Source organism: Pygocentrus nattereri, chromosome 13 (assembly GCF_015220715.1).
Source record: "Pygocentrus nattereri isolate fPygNat1 chromosome 13, fPygNat1.pri, whole genome shotgun sequence".
In the NCBI taxonomy this organism is placed as follows: domain Eukaryota; kingdom Metazoa; phylum Chordata; class Actinopteri; order Characiformes; family Serrasalmidae; genus Pygocentrus; species Pygocentrus nattereri.
The window spans coordinates 18,658,339-18,676,794 of NC_051223.1; the positions used below are offsets into that span (position 1 = coordinate 18,658,339).

At 36.8% G+C, this 18,456-nt stretch overlaps 2 protein-coding genes across 12 annotated transcripts in view; one reads left to right on the forward strand and one right to left on the reverse strand.

The window, feature by feature from the left end:
* The window catches only part of arsg (arylsulfatase G), a 14,109-nt gene extending 11,463 nt beyond the window's left edge, over positions 1–2,646 (forward strand). For all 7 annotated transcript variants that reach the window (XM_017725321.2, XM_017725319.2, XM_037544253.1 and 4 more), the window contains 2 exons: positions 169–259; positions 920–2,646. In XM_017725321.2, the coding sequence (XP_017580810.1) occupies positions 169–259; positions 920–1,197 (369 nt within the window). In that variant the 3' untranslated portion in view covers positions 1,198–2,646. The remainder of the gene's footprint in view (positions 1–168; positions 260–919) is intronic.
* Positions 1–17,299, reverse strand: part of snx11 (sorting nexin 11) — a 21,989-nt gene extending 4,690 nt beyond the window's left edge. The window contains exons 1-8 of one of the 5 annotated variants that reach the window (XM_017725334.2): positions 17,077–17,299; positions 15,462–15,513; positions 14,722–14,808; positions 14,397–14,497; positions 14,158–14,253; positions 13,587–13,811; positions 10,783–11,077; positions 6,773–10,524 (exon numbers count right to left, since the gene is read on the reverse strand). In XM_017725334.2, the coding sequence (XP_017580823.1) occupies positions 10,510–10,524; positions 10,783–11,077; positions 13,587–13,811; positions 14,158–14,253; positions 14,397–14,497; positions 14,722–14,808; positions 15,462–15,506 (864 nt within the window). In that variant the 5' untranslated portion in view covers positions 15,507–15,513; positions 17,077–17,299 and the 3' untranslated portion in view covers positions 6,773–10,509. Of the gene's footprint in view, positions 1–6,772; positions 11,078–13,586; positions 13,812–14,157; positions 14,254–14,396; positions 14,498–14,721; positions 14,809–15,461; positions 15,514–16,612; positions 16,709–17,076 lie in introns of those variants that run through there. The other 4 variants (XM_037544254.1, XR_001859224.2, XM_017725333.2 and 1 more) reach the window with 4 other exon arrangements.
* Positions 17,300–18,456: the final 1,157 nt, after the last annotated feature.

An 18,456-nucleotide genomic window follows, 5' to 3' on the forward strand; every position in this document is an offset into this window, starting at 1 on the left:
GCTCCTGACTAAAATAGGTTTACAGGGAATGGCATTTGTATACCTTCAAAGTGCACCTGTATGGAATGTGTACCTGTTAATGAGTATATATACAAAGTGGGTGTATCTAATAAACTGGCAACTCTCTGTATAGCACACACTGTAACTACAGTTGTTCTCCATCTTCAGAGTCTCATGCATCCAAACAGTGGAGCAGCCGGGCAATTTGGAGACCTGCAGACTGTCAGACTGGGGCGTCACAAGGCCTTTTACATTACAGGTCTCTGTTTTAATTTCTTACTGAATTTGAATGATCAGTTCTATTCCTTAAAGAAGAAATAAACCACAGGAAATACTATGAAGAATGAACATTGCTTAACCATAATAGACTTGATGGTGGGAGTGTTCTGGTGAAATGCCTCTAATCAGTGTAGGTTCGGTTCATTTCTGATACCATGACAAATGCTGCTTATTATTGCTTTAAAATGGATTCAGTTTGACATTAGTGACCTGACTACAATTATAGCAACAAACCTGGTCAGGGTTAATGTTACCATTACAAAGGGCTTTTGTCCTGCCAGTTAAAATGGAGTGTATTTAAGGTGTAATAATAAGGTGTATTTCATTGCTTCATTTCACAACCGAAATTTTTATTCCTTAAGGGAATATATTATATGAAAATTTCATGACCACTAGAAATGGTTGAAAATGACTTTTTTGTTACATAATTGTACATATACACATATGTATAGTTTCTTCCTTCTCTTTTATCTTCTCCAAGATAAAGGTTTTGTTAGGACAGTGATGATCTGTTCTTTAAACACAGTTTCTTTTTTTTCTTTTCCTGTATGCAGGTATGTACATAGTGACTTATTTGCAGGTTCTCATTGGAACTGGTAATTAGTCAGATATTAAGGAACTGCTGTTTTAATTTTCTCAGGTGGTGCTGAAGCCTGTGGTGGAGGAAGCGGAAAGCCAGAGCTTCATGATCCCCCTTTGCTTTTTGACCTGTATAAGGATGAAGCAGAGGGGTCACCATTAGACCCCACCAGTGAGGAGTATCAGACTGTGCTGAAGGAAGTGGAGAGAGAACGGGAGGCTCTATTATGGGATATTGCCACAGACAATATATCTACTGCAGACTACACCATAACACATGCGGCAGTGCCCTGCTGCCAGCCACACAACCCTGCCTGCCGATGCCATAGAGTCAAATAAGCCCTGCAACTGTTTGTGAAGCAGTCAGCCAAATATTTCATATACAGAACCAAATAGCACAACTATTAAAAATAAAAATAATAAATAAAATAATATATACAATCATTAAAATAGTCCCCAAAATGAAACTTATTTACCTCTACTTTACTGTTATCAACATATCACTGGTGTCGGTACCAGGAAAACCTTGTATGTCCATTTCCAGGACTTTAAATTGTGTGTAAAATTCATAATGAATGGACCAAAAGAAATGGCCCAAAATTACTTGGAAAAAAGCCTGGTTCCACTGACTTACTTTAAAAGTGAAGTATGTTTTTCTTTCCGTCAAGTTATTATTTTGTTATCCTAATCACTTAGTTTGACATCAGTGATATAAAAATTCAGAAGACACGTGTAGGTTCGCTGGTGGTTTTGGTTGTAAATAAAATAGCCATTGTCACTCCTGGTTTGTATCAGCACCACTGTAAAGAAAATCTCAGTAAGTTTCTCTCAAACCTCACTGAATGCCTTTGTTTAAATCCAAACCATTGGGTCAGTAGGAGTTGTAGCCGATGATGTTGTGCCACCCCCATTTGTTCCTTCACACTAATACAAGAAGTACAGGACAGTGGCCCAAGGGCAGGTACACAAAATATTGACTAACAGCAGTTCCTAAGAGTGTAAACATCCAAAGAGGTGCTAGACAAGGTTGTTCACTATCACCTCTGTTATTCATTTTGATTATTGAGCCATTAGTCATAAGATCACATAGCAATATATTGGGTGTTGAATTAGGCGGATCAGATTACCGAATAGCCCTATATACAGATGATGTAATATACCTGTCAGACTTAAAGAAATCCATTCCATCTTTACTACAATCTGTGACACTCTGGGAAATTTTCAGGTAACAAAATAAACCAAACCAAGTCATCCATCCTACTATTAAATAATTATGAAAGACAAGGAATCAAAATTACAACCGATATTGATGATATTTCCAGGGTCAACTATCAGCCTCTTTTGGAATCTATTTCCAAATCTTTTGAAAGATGGAGAGCTCTACCCATCTCATTAATAGCCTGTATAAATATAATGAAAATGAACATACTGCCTAAAATACTATACTTATTTCAGGATATTCCACTCCACCCCCCACATTTTCTCTTTATAATCCTTAGAAAGCTCTTCATAAATTTTATTTGAAATAATAAGCGAGCCAGGGTCTGCTTGTCATTACTATACTTACTGGACAATGGGGGGCCTTTAGTTTCCCAGTATGCAGTGGTACTAATGGGCAGCCCAATTACGAACAATGACGTATTACTTCTCTCCTGAAGCATTTCCCACTTGGGTGGAAATAGAATGTCTTTCTATTAGGACAAAACGTCCTTTCAGATAATGTACTAATGCCCTTCTCAGAGATTTCAACCAAGTTTGGCATTCCAATAAAGCACTTTTTTGAAATACCTGCTACTTAGAAGCTTCATTTTGTCTCACCAAGGCTCAAAGTTTTCAGAACTCAAAATCTCCCCTGTCTAAAGGATTGGTATCATCATTTTATAACATGTTAATGTCTAGCTTAGAGTCCTCAGATTCTAAACTTGACTCTTGGAAAGAAGATCTACAAGTTGAGGCCTGGACGAATATATGGTTAGATGCTCAGACAAGATCCATCAATAGCCAGCTGAAGCTAATACAATACAACTGGATTATGAGAACATACATCACCCCAGTAAAACTGAATAAATTTAATGGCAACATTCCTGAGTAATGCATGAAATGTTCACTCTTAAAAGGTATGTTGCTGCATTGCATGTGGAGTTGCTGTGTAGCCCACAAGTTCTGGAAAGAAGTGTTGCAAGCTATTTTCCACATGGTTTTGGTAGATTTACCTCTGAAACCTTAATTTTTTTGGGGGGGGGTATTTTCCCTGACAGTCTTGTTATTGGAAGCAGCGCATGTAAATTGACTGACGTATTCTAGAGGAAAAACTTCTGATAGCTTTATTTTGGAAAAGAACAGAGGGGCCCTCCATTATGCAGTGGATAAAGAATATCTCCATTTGTTTGTCAGTGGAAAAAGTAACATATATATTAAAAGCCAAACAGTCTAAATTTAAAAAGGTATGCAATCCCTTCCTACACTACTTACCACAGCTAGACATTAGCAAGTTGTTATAAGATTACAAATTGACTTTTTTAAAAAAAAAGATGTGCATACATGTTTCTTTTCACAGATCTGATACTGCCTAAGGGCCTCTTTTTGCTAGTTGCCAATGATCTGTGCCCAATACTGAAATGTTCTGCTGTCGAACTGATATGTACCCAGTCCAGCTTTATTGTCTAACTGCGCTGTACGTAGTCTACCTGTTTTTTTTCCCTATTTATTGTTGTTTTTGACTTACTATTTCTGTTTGTTTGTTTTTAATTAATGTATTATTTTTACCTACTTAATTACTTACATAGCTAATTGTTTTATGTGTGTTTGGTTAACTTTTGTTTGTTTATTGGCCATAACTGTAAAATTGGTAAAAAGTCAATAAATACCATGTATGGGGAAAAAAAGTGCTGCTACACACAGCTAAACAGCTGCATTTATGGGCAATATTACAAGTTATGATAAAAATAGTTTATATAAAAAGTTTTATTTTTTTAATTGGATGTACACAACTTGGTTATGAATGATCTATCCTTATGGTGACCTTTTAAAGCAACATGGTCAGTGTACATGCTTTTTGACACTGTAGCTGACCTTTTGTACTGCATGTTCTTGTGCTTTCACCTGCTCCACTGCAAACATTTTAGTTCAAGAAAGGAGATATTATTAGCCAACACTATAGCTAAAATGTGTAAGAGTAGAGAAAAACAAACTACGCAGGGCAGGAAAGGGAGCAGGGGGTATTTCACAAATCAGGATTTCTTAGTTTAGCCAGATAACTTAAGCCTAAAGTTAAGCCTGTCTTATTGGGGAAGAACGGAGGAACATCAATGTTGGATGGTCCTGAACTTTGAGCTTATGTGGCTAAATGAGAAATCCTGTATTGTGAAATACAACCCATTCCTATTTGGAATAACATTTGTTTCAGTAAGATACTGAATAGTCCTGGTCCTCTATTTGTAAACTTAATATTCCTGCCAGTTAACCCCACCCAAGTGAAGGAAATCTGAACATAATGGAGTTTAAAGCTTCTAGAGAATTTTTAAGACAAAGAATTAACATAGATTAGAATATGTTTTTTCCAGAACATTTTTCTGGTGGATACAATGTTGTGTAATTTAGTACCCATTCATAATTTAACTGATGTGATGTGCTCCAGTAGTATTTGGCTACATAACATATATTTATAATCTTTCAATTTTAAGTGGGATAGTTCATACGGTCTGGAAGGCCGTATCAAGACTTGCTGGTAGTGGATTTGATCAGTTACCTCACGGACAGACAGCGGTGTGAGACTGTGGGAGATGTTACATTTGAATTTGTGCAGATTACTAAGTCCCACAAGGCTCAATTCTGGGATCTGTTCTATTTACAATTTATTGACAATTTTGTTTCTTCTGTAACTGGCTATAATGTACATCTTTATGCTGATGATGGTCTTGTACTGTTCTGCAGATACTGTACATTCTGCTGTTAAATCCCTTCAGCATTGTTTTAATGATTTACCCGTTGCACTCAATAACCATAAATTAGTTCTTAATGCAGACAAAGCTAAATACATTATTTTCCAGAGACTATGATAAGCTCTACATCTCTTCCGAAAGTGCTACAAATATTGAAAGAATCACAGGATACATGTATCTTGGAATAGGGATTGATGATAACATTTCTTTTAAATACTGTGTAACTAATCTTGTGAGCAAATTATGGAGAAATGGTTTCTTTTATAGGAATAAAACATGCTCTTCTCTGCATTATAGAAGGTTATTTATTGAGGCCCAACAACTACGGTAACAACTACGGTAACATTTTTTACATGCATTTTTCAGCTTCTATTATTAGGCCCTTGTACTTTGAATCCCTCTGCTTTAGGACTTATTACCTGCGACAATCACAGTACATCTCATTGTGAGCTGCATGTTAAGGTCGGCTGGCCCTCTCTCTGTGTAAGGCATGGATTTTATGTATTTATCAAGACCTTTGTATTTTTTCACGTCCTTACATTACTTTGTTGTAGTCCTGTAATCCAGGCCCTTACAGAACACATTCGAATGATTTAATTATGTTGTTGGTTCCAGCTGAGTTTGGAAAACCAAGTTTTACCTACTGTGCACCTGTAACCTGGAATAACATGCAGACCAATCTAAAGCAGACCTCATTTTTATCCTCAAGGCATTTTCAATTTTTAATTTTTTATTATTTGACTTCTGTTTGTTCATATTTTAGTTGATGTAATTGTTTTATATTTTATTTTTTGAGATTTTTAAGCTTTCAATATTTTACCAATTTGGTTGTTTTATTATTTTACTTAATCATTAACATTTATTTAAGTTTCTTTTGTTGTGCTGTTTAATGGCTGGTTTTCTTATATGTGTATCGGCACTCGGGCTGCTGTCCCATACTTACGGTATTAGTGTGACAAAACAAAGGAGAGTGACACATCTCTGCTACATCTGGCTCTCCATGGAGATATGCAATTTAAAAAAAAAAAAAACTCTGGAATTACCCTTTAATACTTTAAAGTACCTTGAAGGTATTTATCATTTTGCAATCTTGTAATACGGCCTCTTTATGTCATGTTGTGATATATTTGATGCTGTATTCACAAATTTTCACAGATTCTTTTATATAAATTATTTGTTTTGCATAAATAAAGTAGGAATTTAAAAATGTTGAGAAAATGTTGGTCATAAAGTTTTTTGTTGCTATCAGTTCAAGGCCAGAATATTTTTTCCTTCTCCTGAAAAGTTTTAAAGCTTTTAACAGTTTTAAAGCTTTCAGGTTTTGTTCCATTTATGGTGTCATTTACTTTTTGATCATGCTTTGCTTGATCAAAAATCAGGTCAGTGTATATCTAGAGTTAGGAGGTCAAACATTTCACCTGGTGGGCAACGAGTGTCAGTCCAAGCAGAACGGACTCAGTTGTTTTATAATGCTGTTGTCCCTTTTGACAGGCCATTATGAACTTTGTAGGTCACTGATTGGGGTGTACCACACACCCCTATTTAGCTACCTAAAAATGGTTCTTCAAGAGTTCTTTAGTGAAAACATTGGTTCTGTATAGAACAGTGATTGGTGAATACATAAATAGAATTTCTATGATTAAATGATTCTTCTCTATGATGGACAACTATTGTACATGGTTCTTTAATAAACCTTTTAAAATGGTTTTAGATAGCACCAAACAGAGTACCTTTGTTGGTACTATATAGAACAATTTTTGCTAAGAGTATAGTGTGAAGAGTGAATTGGGAAACTCTCCCATTGTATTACTCTAATAATGTGGTCAGACTGGGCGAAACAATTCAAAAGAAAAAATCTGAAATGTAATCTTTCCAGTAACCAAACAATATGAAGTAGTAAAGAAATTCTTAAATGATTGTTGAAATATACAACATGCATTTGGAATCAGGGACTTTCTATCAGACAAACGGTACTCAGTTATTTTTCATTCTCTTTATTTGCCATTAGTAAGTACATTAATAATTTCAAACATTTGCAGCTTTGAGGCTCTGTGCACAGATAGGTTTGGCCTTCAACATCCTTGTTTAATATATTCAAATAAAATCACAAGGTACAGTGATATAAACCTGACAAAAAAAATTTAACATCTGTTAAAAGGAAAAATAAATTGCTATATTTGAGAACTGAATGCTTTCCCATCTAAACTATCCCTGCAAATAAACCCTTCTGCAAAATCCATGTAAACCAGGGAAATGTACATCATTTTAAGGTATACTATATGCCTATAACCTATGCAAAAAAATCATATAAAGTATTAGCCATAACGTTTGAAAAAAAAGAAAAGAAAAAGTTCCCTTTCTTGTTGTTTTCTGCAGTGTTCTGTCAGTATTTCTCAGTATGATCACAACTGACATTCTAAGCAGCGTTTGTGAAACAGATTGAAAGTCAACTACCGGGAAGTAACATCATTCCCATCATCTCAGTGCATCTTCATACCATTTTAGAACGGCATCCTTATTTACATCATGAACGCTGTGTGCTAGTATGGTTTATTCTTGTTTACCTGTTAGCAGTTATCATGCAGTTTATCAGTAAGCATGGACTCTCTCACAGACTGACGTAGCTCTGCTCATGTGACTGAAGCTGATGAAGTAATCCAGCAGAGTTAAAATGCACAGAGGCTTATCTATTTTTTAAACAAATTGTTTTCCTTACAACTTTATCACAGCCAAGGTACTATTGGTCCAGCAAGATGCAGGTCAGAACATGCCCCTTCTGAAGGCTGTAAGAGTTAAGCCACACCACGTATTGCATAACCTCAACACTCTTCGAAGAGAATGTCGATTGTTCAATTCTACAATCTAATCATATAGATATCCCAGGTGGTATATGGCACAGCTTCATTTTTGGCCTGCTGATTAATATCACTTTGAGAACATAATTTAGAACTTGAACATTCTTCTATCATAACTCTATCCTAATTATTATATGTGCAGTTTGGTTTGTATAACTCTTCACAGCAACACAATGAGCACTTCATTACATTTTCAAACCAGCCAAGTTAACACGCCTCCTGTAAACGACCTTTCTTGTGACTGGGAATATTGCACCAGTGGATTACAAACATCAATAGAAGAATCAGCACATCGACAAATAAACTGACTGTACCAAACATTATGGATGCCTTCCTAAAATGTTATTTTGACCACAGAACAGCTTCCGCTTGCCTGAATTTATCATGTTCATGCAATTACTCCTGGCCCCTCTTAACTTTGTTTCAAAGGTCATTAATCTGCACAAACAAATCTTAGAAATACATGGAGCACAGTTCCATTTTGGTGATACAAAGTTTTGTTCCAACAGTGAATATATGAATGTTATATGGAAATTGAGTGAGTGTGAACAGCCTGTTCACGCCAAACTGTTGTCACTTGTTCACTCATTTCACTCTCAGTTAGAGAGCTGAGGATTCTCCACCAGGAGGTGCTGTTTGCACTCCAGTGGCTTTTTGCTTCATAAGAATGATGCTTAGCATCAGTGACACTGTGTCCCTTCTCAACAATTAGCCATTTTGACTGCTGGTTGGCCATTTAATGAATGTTCATTGGTGGTATTCCAGATTCACAAGGGAATCTGCTGATCTTCAAAAATTCAGCAGCACTTTTAAACAGAAAGGTGATGTAACCCCTGCGCGTGGAGATCTACCTTCCTGTAGACTTCAGCTCCAACCCTAATAGACCCCACCTGATCCATTGGATTTTTGCCTTTAAGAGTCCATAAACAGCTGAATGAGGTGTGAATTTGGGTTGGAGGTGAAAGCTGGACATGGCAGATCTCCAAAAGAAGGGTCGGTGACCACTGCTCTAATGTCACCCAAGACAGAGTCTCTTAAAGCGGGCTTACAAAAGTGTCAATGTAATCATCTGTGGTGCTTCAACTTCCAAGTAAAATTCTAAGATTTAATTAAAAGGATAATCAGTCCTTTCCAGTGTTTACGGATTTATTTTCCATATTTTGCAAAAAGAGCAACTGACAAGCTCAAAATAGGTTGGCAACATTTTTGACTTTCCTACAAAGCCTATGGGCGCAATAGTGTCAACAGTGTGCTTGCCTGTTGCTGTTTTACCTAAATATGAGAAATAACTTAGCCTGATCTTCCCCCTTTCATGTATAGGATTTGACAGATGGAATCAATTGGAAGTCCAGATTTCACCTGGATTCATCTGATATGAAACTCATTTGTCCATAATGTTTTGTGCACTCAGTGGTTGTCTAATATCTCCTCTTTAACAGCAGATTCCAGTGCAGAGAAAAGTATTAGCCAAAGTAGTAAAAGAGCTTACAAATGAAGAAAATCACAATAGTTGCACAACAGGAATTTCTGTACATGACTGTGCGCACTCTTACAGCCCAGAGCCCAGTGGTAAGCCGGTTTGGGGTTTACCCTCGGATGTTGCCCAGGCAGCCTAACAAATCTTCTTCTCACTCTTGTTAAGCAGAATGAAAAGCACAAACTTATGTCAGTAGTATTTGCATCAGTGATGCCACAAGACCCGAGACTGCGTATCTGTGTGGTACCTGAACATTGTTAAAATTTACTTCATTCACTTTGTCATCAGTGTCTTAATTATTTATGATATACTGACTGACCATAATCACTCTCCCCTCATCTTCGGTTACATGACACCTTCACTGCGTATTGCAATACTGCCCTTTGGCAATATTGATACTGAAGAGGGCTTACAGATGTAAATATGACTGTAACACATTATTTTTAACAGTGTTCTGTGAGCATCCTGGCCAGTCACAGATCCAGGTGATTTTTTTTTTGCAGGTGTTATAATTAATCAAATAATTCAACAAAAAAGTGTAATTTTGGTCCATATAATGCAGGCCAGTATTCAATCACATCACATTACTGATTCACCAACGCATTTTTACAAAATGTAAGAAAGCTCACAGATGCAATATTTCTTTGAAAGTTGCCAGGTTTGACAAAGCTTTAGCAAAAAACCATCAAAGCTCATGAAAACCTTTAGTGCAGCACTCAAAAAACCAAAGCTTACCACATTTTTACTTTAAAATCAGTGGCACTGTTAGAAGAGAGTGGGTGTAACTTTCACGAAGTAATCTCAAGTCTAGCGTAAAAACCTTTATTACAAAACAATAAAACTATATTCCTTTCACTCCATCGTAAAATCATTTTATCATTTCAAATTTAGTAATACATTCCAAATATAGATATTTGACAAAAACGCACTGTGTGAGCTACAGTTTCCCAAGCTGAACGGAATTACTGCCAACATTCTGTAAAGCCTGTCCAACCTGGCAACAGTTGCTATGAAAGAACAAAGTGCATAGATAAGAGACCTACCAGACAGGTCTAGCCTAGAGCACATTCAATCTTTAAACTATTATAGTCTAACTGTTTTGTATCCTCTGGTACATCTTCATGGTCACCTGCCTCAATGTATAGTGAACTTCTGACCTACTTCCACTTCAGATAACAGTGTATCCTTGTCAAAAGGGACTTTGGACTTACAGCGGACTGCTCTCTTCTCCATTTCCTCACGGATACTTTGTTACTGTATTCACTGTGGTTGTCTCAGGCACTTCCACACACCATGTAATTTCTTATAATAGGCCTCGTTTTGGTCCCCGTTAATAGCTCCTAGTGACTGGTGGGTTGACTTGGAAACCGTGGACAGGTTAACCAACAGGTGTCTGGTTGAAGGAATATAATTTTAGACTGCTGCAAGATAATAAACGACCAAAATGAAAACATATTTGTACTGTAGTAATAATTAAAGAGCATTCTGGGTCAGGTTTTGATCATTCTCTTCATGGTATTCTAAAGTCAGTTAGTTATGAAGCTGGTCTGCTTCTCAGAACTGCGGCTGAATGTGGTTTAAAAAAAAAGCTGACCCATGTATCATTACTAACTACATGTTTTGGTTGGGACTTGTCCTCTGCACTATGTACCTGTGAGGCTGTATCTGCACTGACGTCTCTTGTGTTGTCATGTGTTTGTGTTGTCTCCTCTGGCACGCTGAGATCAGCTTCTTCTTTAGTGTCTTCCAAAAGAGGAACGTGATGGTAGTGAACCTCCACTACCAGGTCATCACACCGCTCCCCTTCCTTTATTCTTTCTTCTTGCCCATCTCCATGAGCTGCATTTGCTTCAGAAAATCGGAGCTCTACAGAGTCGATGTCAGTGGTGTCCAACTCATTTGTAGCTTCATCATTTTGTAAAGTGGGAACGTGGGGAGAGGGGCTGCTGAAAATGACAACAAAGGTCAATGGGTCGAATGAGTTCTGGATGATGCATTACTTACACAGCTACAGTTCTATGCAATCATGTGGGTGCCACTGGCCAAATGATGCGTTTTGGTAATTTAGTAAATCTAAATGCAAATTAGTTACACATTGTCTCACACTTCTGTACATTTTAATGCCCAAAAAATGTAACATATTGAGAAAATAATAATAAAATGTTACAGCACATTTTACATTTTATATTTTCTTCTTTCCCAATATGATAACCTTTTTCCCAATAGGATTTACTTTTATAAATCAACAAATCATGTCATTCTCTGGTATTCAACCTTGTATAACATGTACATTGTTGTTTACGGATGAACCAATAAGCAACATATGGGCAAAAAATAATAAACGATAATTAAAATCTTGCTGTGTCTCATACCAATATCAAATATCAACAGTTTTTTATTAGCTCACCATCTCCCAACACTTTATAATATGTATACTTACTTATAAGATGGATCACTCATTAATTTTACGGAGCCATGACAGATTAATCAGAGATGGCCATTACTTCAAACATTTACCTATTTAGAAGATACCTGACTTAAGAGTGGTAGGTTAATATAAGGCTAGAAAAAACCCAAGAAGACTCACTCATAAGTCACAACTGGTTAAAAAGGAAAACTTCACAGGCCATGTTATCTTACCAGTAGCAGTGACATGCACTGCTTAAGTGTTAAAACTAGCATGCAACACTACATTCAAAACCAAGACTACAGATTACTGTGTGAGCATTAGAGTAATATGAGTTCAGCACTTTAAAGGAACTGGTAGCCAAATTAAGTGGACAATAATAACCAGTAATTAAAACATCATTAAAAATGGGCTTAAAAAAACATCCTATTATGCATATACTAAAAACTGCAGTAATAATCATCAGACTAGTGTATTTTACCTAAATAATGTAGCTCTATTATCTACTATAAAAAAAAACAAAAAACAAAAAAAAAAGATCGGCCCAAATCAGGATCTACCAACAGTCAACTTTAAGGTACTCGGAAACGAGCAGAGGGGGGAAAAACTGGCTTGGGACATCCCTTATTAGTATAGCACTGGTGTTCCTGCCTGGCAAGAGAATAGTACCTCCAATCTTACATGTGTGGTGCTTTGGTGGTGTTTCCACTCTGCTCTATTTAAGTGAGTTTAAAACAGAATGTAAATGCCCACTAGAGCCTACACATCCATCAGTCCTTGTGTGAGTATAAACAGGGCACCATGCTATCAGTTGTAATTCAAATCAGATGTATCCCATGTATCAGCCAATGTTCTAATCAGTCACCAATGTACAGTCAACTCCAGAATTACTGGCACCCTTCATGACAATGCCATGATATTTCAGGCTTAAACAAGTGATTTAGATGCATATTTTCATTTTTACATCGTATTTTGGAACAAAAAAGGTCTTTCCCCCCCAAAACAGGTTTCAAACATACTGGCAACCTTAAAATTGACACCTCCCATGGTGAGAATAACAGCACTGAGTCGCTTTCTGTAATGCTTTTACGAGGTTGTGGAACACTTGGGCCATTGCAATGAAAAACAGTTAATGCACTATATTTGTAAAACTCATTAAAGCATGGCACAGTATTTAAAATAAAGTGATCACTAAAACATAGTTTGGCTTTTTAATATACAATGTTGCATGAAATAATATAGAAAATAATCCAGAAAAGGTGGAATGGTTAATATGTTTCATTGTGGATTTTGATGTGTGTTTGGTGTATCTTGCTATCTTTAGCCTTCTGGCACACGCAGACAGATTTAAAATCTTCTGATGTTTAGTGGAATTCATTGTTTTCCTCTGATCCCCTAGCAGCAAAACAGCTTCAAGGTATTGATGATCCACCACCATACTTGACCGTGGGTATTATGTACTTCTCGTTGTATGCAGTCACTTTTTTTCACTACACATGTGACAATGGTGTGCGTGACCAAAAAGTAATATTTCTGTCTCATCTGACATCATCACATGATTTCCCTTGTAGTTCCAATGGGACTTTTCTAAATGTCAGAGAAAAAATCTAGCACATGAATTTAGCAAAGACTTTTTTGTGGAACTCCATAAAAAGTCAGGGAGGCAGCGTGTGGCAGTGGATTGTACATTGTACATTGGATTTTAGTGTAATCTCATATAAATACCCCAGGGAAACACGAAATGGTCAAACACAAAAATGGAGTTCCTGGAGGCCAAGATACAAAAAAAATCAAGATTTTCTTCTCTCCAAAGATGTAACTTTGTTTGGTTTTATTTCAACTATTGCTTAGGGGTGGCAATTATTTTGTCCCACATGTTTTTGAGAGAATACAATCTTAAAATAAAACTCTATTAGAAATGTTTTCTATTAGATAAATGGTAAACATGTATTGTTTTTTTTTATGAATGTTTTTGTCCAGTTTCTAGTGAGGTGCCAATAATTAGTATATATCATGCAGCGCTGGTATTGCACAATTTCCATCCATACCTCTCCACTGACTCATATGAGATTGGCGTTGGGCAAGGCTCCAGTGAGCTGTCCTCTTCCTCCTGAGCCCAGCCGCGGTTGGAGGAGGCGTAAGTCAGAATGGCATCAGTCACGCTGTATGGAGTGTGGCCCTGCACGCAATCCTGAATGTGGCCTACAGGAAGTTGAGTCTGCAGGAACAGATGAAGCTGGCTATCTGACAGGCACACGGTCATGTGCACCACCCTGTTTTGCAAAGACAGCATGAAATCAAATGTTGCCATAATCACAAGCTGATGTGAATGAAACAAACAGTCTGCTCTCATAACCAGTTCGCATATTAATAATTACATCTTTTTTTCCCATTTTTGGTTTTTGAATTGACTTCTGCTTAATACAATACACTTAACATGTCAGAGGGTACTGGGTTGAAGAAAAAAAAAAGGCACAAAAACCAGAAGTGTAACCTGAAATTATCCAACATGCCTCACTTCCCTCTTGTATAACATCCATAAAATACAATCAGAATCACATTCCACAGCTCCTTTACATCTACCACATCACACATTAATATGACAATGATAATACTGACTTGTCCAGAAAGGTCTGTAGACCCTTTCTCCTTTTTTCAATGAAGTCTGTGTTGTTAAAGGAAAATATTGATTTTCCAGGCAGATCAGGAACAGGTCTGTGAGACAAAGTTATGTTTATATGAATACACAGGGAAAATGTTTTTATCTGTAAACTAACAGTTTTTTTAGATGTCAGGCTACAACCTATCACAATTCCACTGTTTTGCTTTGTTAATATGGTTATAAACATTTAACTTACACAAGGCCAGCATTCTTTTGCAGTTTCCTCTTGAGCCACACAAATTCACTGTATCGGCGACGCACACAGGAAGTTTTAGCTGTAAATGCCTTGCTGTTAGTCTTTGAGCGAAGAGAAAAAAACAAGCTCACATTATACAATAAATGCCTTTCTTATGTACAAACCAAGTTAAGGTACTTCAAAATGAACATGCTATACATTAAGATGTTAAAACACAATTCAAATACAACTTAACCCAAAGAAGAACTCACTTATTCTTCTTTACACTGCAAATAATCAGTGGTTGGCTCCTTTATAGAAAATGTTTCTTATAAAAACTACTTACATGGAGGAAAATTTTAAAATCCACAAACGAGTTCCATGATCCTTCATTCACTACCCGAGGATCCTGAACCCTCACAGCAATGAATTCCTGTTAAAAACCAAAAAAATATATTATCTCTGAACACGTGCTATATAGTTTATTTTGTAGTTATTTTATTTTTGGAATGTAAAAATGCTGCTCTTAACATTGTTTGCAATTTTCATGACCCATGAACCAAGAGAAATGAACACCAGCTGTTACATTAACTTACCTAAAATTATGAAAATACAAGTAAAATACACAAATCAAATCACCCTGAAACAAGAGAACTGCCTGCTGAAAAATGTTAGCAACTGCACTGTAAGCCACTGAATTATTAAATATCCACATCCATCTTGGAGTAGAACTCTCATCACTGAAATAAGAACCAAAACGATTTGCATTCTGAAATATTGCTTAATATAAACTCCATGCACTTTCATACTTTTGCACATTTTCTTGATATGTGTACCAAATATTACTCCTGCCATAATAAAACATTGTATATTTGTAGAAGTAACACTGTAGAGAAAGGAAAAACCTTTCTGACTTTATATCTGTTAATGTAGCGTTAAAACATTTGCCTTTCAATATTTTTATTGGTCCGTTTGTTCACAGTGTATAAAGGGCAGCTTTATTAGATTTTCTGTTTTCAAAGAGTGAAAAAAGATTTTCTTATAAGAGCCACAATATGAAATAAATGAGAAAGACAGATATCTTACATCTTCTTGACTTTTGATCATCCTACTGCATTTGAACCAGCACATAGGACATCTGTGGAATGAAGAAGAAAAGAGTTTACTAAAACAAACATTCTTTAGTACAAGCAGTCACATCAGAGCTTCTGTTTTTGTCCTTTATCAGAAGCACCTGGAAGGCACATTTACTCACTGGCATTGTCCTTCTGGTTCTGGAGTTTGTGAAAATTCAAGAATCTTAAACAACTGGCTAATAAATCCATTAAGGGAAAAATCCCTCTCCAGATCTACATCAGAAAAAACATCTCATCGGTGCGCTGATCCCTCTCTTCAGAGCAGAAATTAAGAGGACAGCATCTTCTGCTTGCTCTTTAACCTTCGCCTCAAGCCCCCCAGGCCCTCAATCTCATTAACCCATTCATATTTTCACCATGACAAAGAGAAACTCCACTGACCTTGTTCTGATTGGGCTAAAGTGATGAAATTGGTACCCATTGGATGAATATCTAACCCGATTTCTTACATATAATTTTCATATTTTTATTCTATTCTATTGTTTTGCTAAAAAATACGCAGTCTCGTGTGATCAAAACACTGAATCTCACTTGGTAAATGAGGTAAAAACAAACTGAAATTTGTTTAAAAATAAATATGTTCATTAAGGTGAAAATAATCTGATTTCTCTGATGATAATCTGATAAAGTTTTCTTTTTCAGATTTTTTATTTGTGCTAAAGCCCATCACATTTTTATTATGGAGGGTGTAGTTATACACTGGATGGCTATATATATCAATACCTAACTGATCAGTTTCTATTATATGTCATTTTCATACTTTCATGCAGAATCAAAATTTTTTGTTGTTTTGTGATAAAAAAAAGTCACAGGTGATCAAACAGACTGATAAAACTCAAAATTTAACATAAAAAAGTTTTTAAAAATCTCCAGATTTGTGCTCAAGCAAGTCAAGCAAACAAATAGACCAAAGCAAATGTTAATAATGCAGATCTGGTCGTTAAAGGGTTAATAAACAAACTACAGACATGCCATCGGTTACTGCTTAATCCTGTAACTCGCTTTTACGAAAGAGATTAAGCAAAGCCAACGGTGCACTATCTAGCTAGGTCACCTAAGCAAACGCTCGCTTAAGCAATAATGTTTTATTGTATATTGTACCTTGTAGGAATTCAGCAGCAGCAGCAGCAGCAGCTCTATCTTTATCTAAAGAGTATCCATCAAATCCTTTCGATTTATCCGTTAAATGTAAACAAACTGTAGGACAAACATAAATTACTCCAGCTGTTCCTGCTTCGCTCAGATCCTCTCACTACAGAAACTGAGGTAAAGTGATCCAAACTGACTGGTGACCAGACAGACAGACAGACAGAGAGACAGATAGACAGACAGAGAGACAGACAGAGCGACAGACAGAGCGACAGACATTATCGGTCCGAACTCTGACACCCTGTGTGTTATGATGGGTCACTTTAATAAGCAGGTCACTAACATGAGCCCCGACATTACTGCTCGTTCTTCGGTTCTACTTTAAAACCTCTCCACTCTTAAGCGGCTCACGGGGCGTTTACTCCGAGGCTGTGCCGCTCGGAGCCGACAGTTTTTGAATGATGACATTAGGTTACCTCGATCAATAAAGCAGCTGATAACGACATGTCTTCACCATTCTGGCTCCCTGGATGAAGATTAGATTAAACCGCTACCAAACTGAACCGCGCAGCCGTCTACAGGAGCTTTGGAGAAGCATAAAATAAACTTTATCGGCAGATAAACTCGGAGAGCTTCACAGTATCGACACTCGTAAAGTGAGTTATCATCTTCCTCCTCCAGCCTTCAACAACAAACAGCCCCGGGAAGGCAGAGCGGCGCTGAGCATTCCGCCCTCTACCGGAGCGGAGGTGAACCAGCAGTGGCATTAAAGGGGAACGCCCCTTGACGTGATTTTGAATATGAAAAATTCCTGTGAAAATTAAGTTTTCTTCTGGGGCCTTTTTTGCCTTAGAGCACCCTTCATGTATCCTTCCACCATGAATGGATTAAAATAAACTGATGAAATAATTTTTTAATACTATATCGCAAAACTGTCGTATAACAATGTCTCAGACATCGGGCAATGTATTGAAAACCATATCACATAACAGCTTCCTGTGACGGAGATTTCAAAGGTATTAAACTCTTCAGATATTCCTGCCACTGTCCCTGTAAACAATTCTGACTCTGTAAGTTTCCCTAAAACAAAGTGTTTCACATTAAACCACTCTGAACGCCTTTGTTTATAACAATCATTTCATTATACAGCAGTGTTGAAAAATCTGTGTATTTCCCCTTCAAGACCACTAGTCCTGACTCAGTCATACACAAAAGGGACAGCAATACCACTGTCATTTTCTGTCTGACTCAGAGCGATACCACTTACAGTACACTGCCGCCTACGAGGGGAAATCTTTGTGGTTTCTGCAGAGTTATTCTCACAGACATGACCCCACACTCAGACCTGACCTGATTAGACAATTAGAAGTCAAACCTAATGTTTTCTCTTTCTGGGTACACAAACAAAGACACCTGTTTGAAAACCCTGGATTCCAGTGTAAGTGACTATATTCTCCTTTCCACGATGCAATAATGCTTGAAGAGTAATCTATAAATAATGTTTTTCTATCAAAATATTTTGTTTTCATAATCTGTACACTGCCTCAAGCATTTGAATAATAATCTGCACACTGCCACAAGCATTTCAGTAGTAATCTGTACACTGCCACAAGCATTTCAATAATAATCTGTACACTGCCACAAGCATTTCAGTAGTAATCTGTACACTGCCACAAGCATTTCAATAATAATCTGTACACTGCCAAAAGCATTTCAATAATAATCTGCACACTGCCTCAAGAATTTGAATAATAATCTGCACACTGCCACAAGCATTTCAACAATAATCTGTACACTGCCACAAGCATTTCAACAATAATCTGTACACTGCCACAAGCATTTCAATAATAATCTGT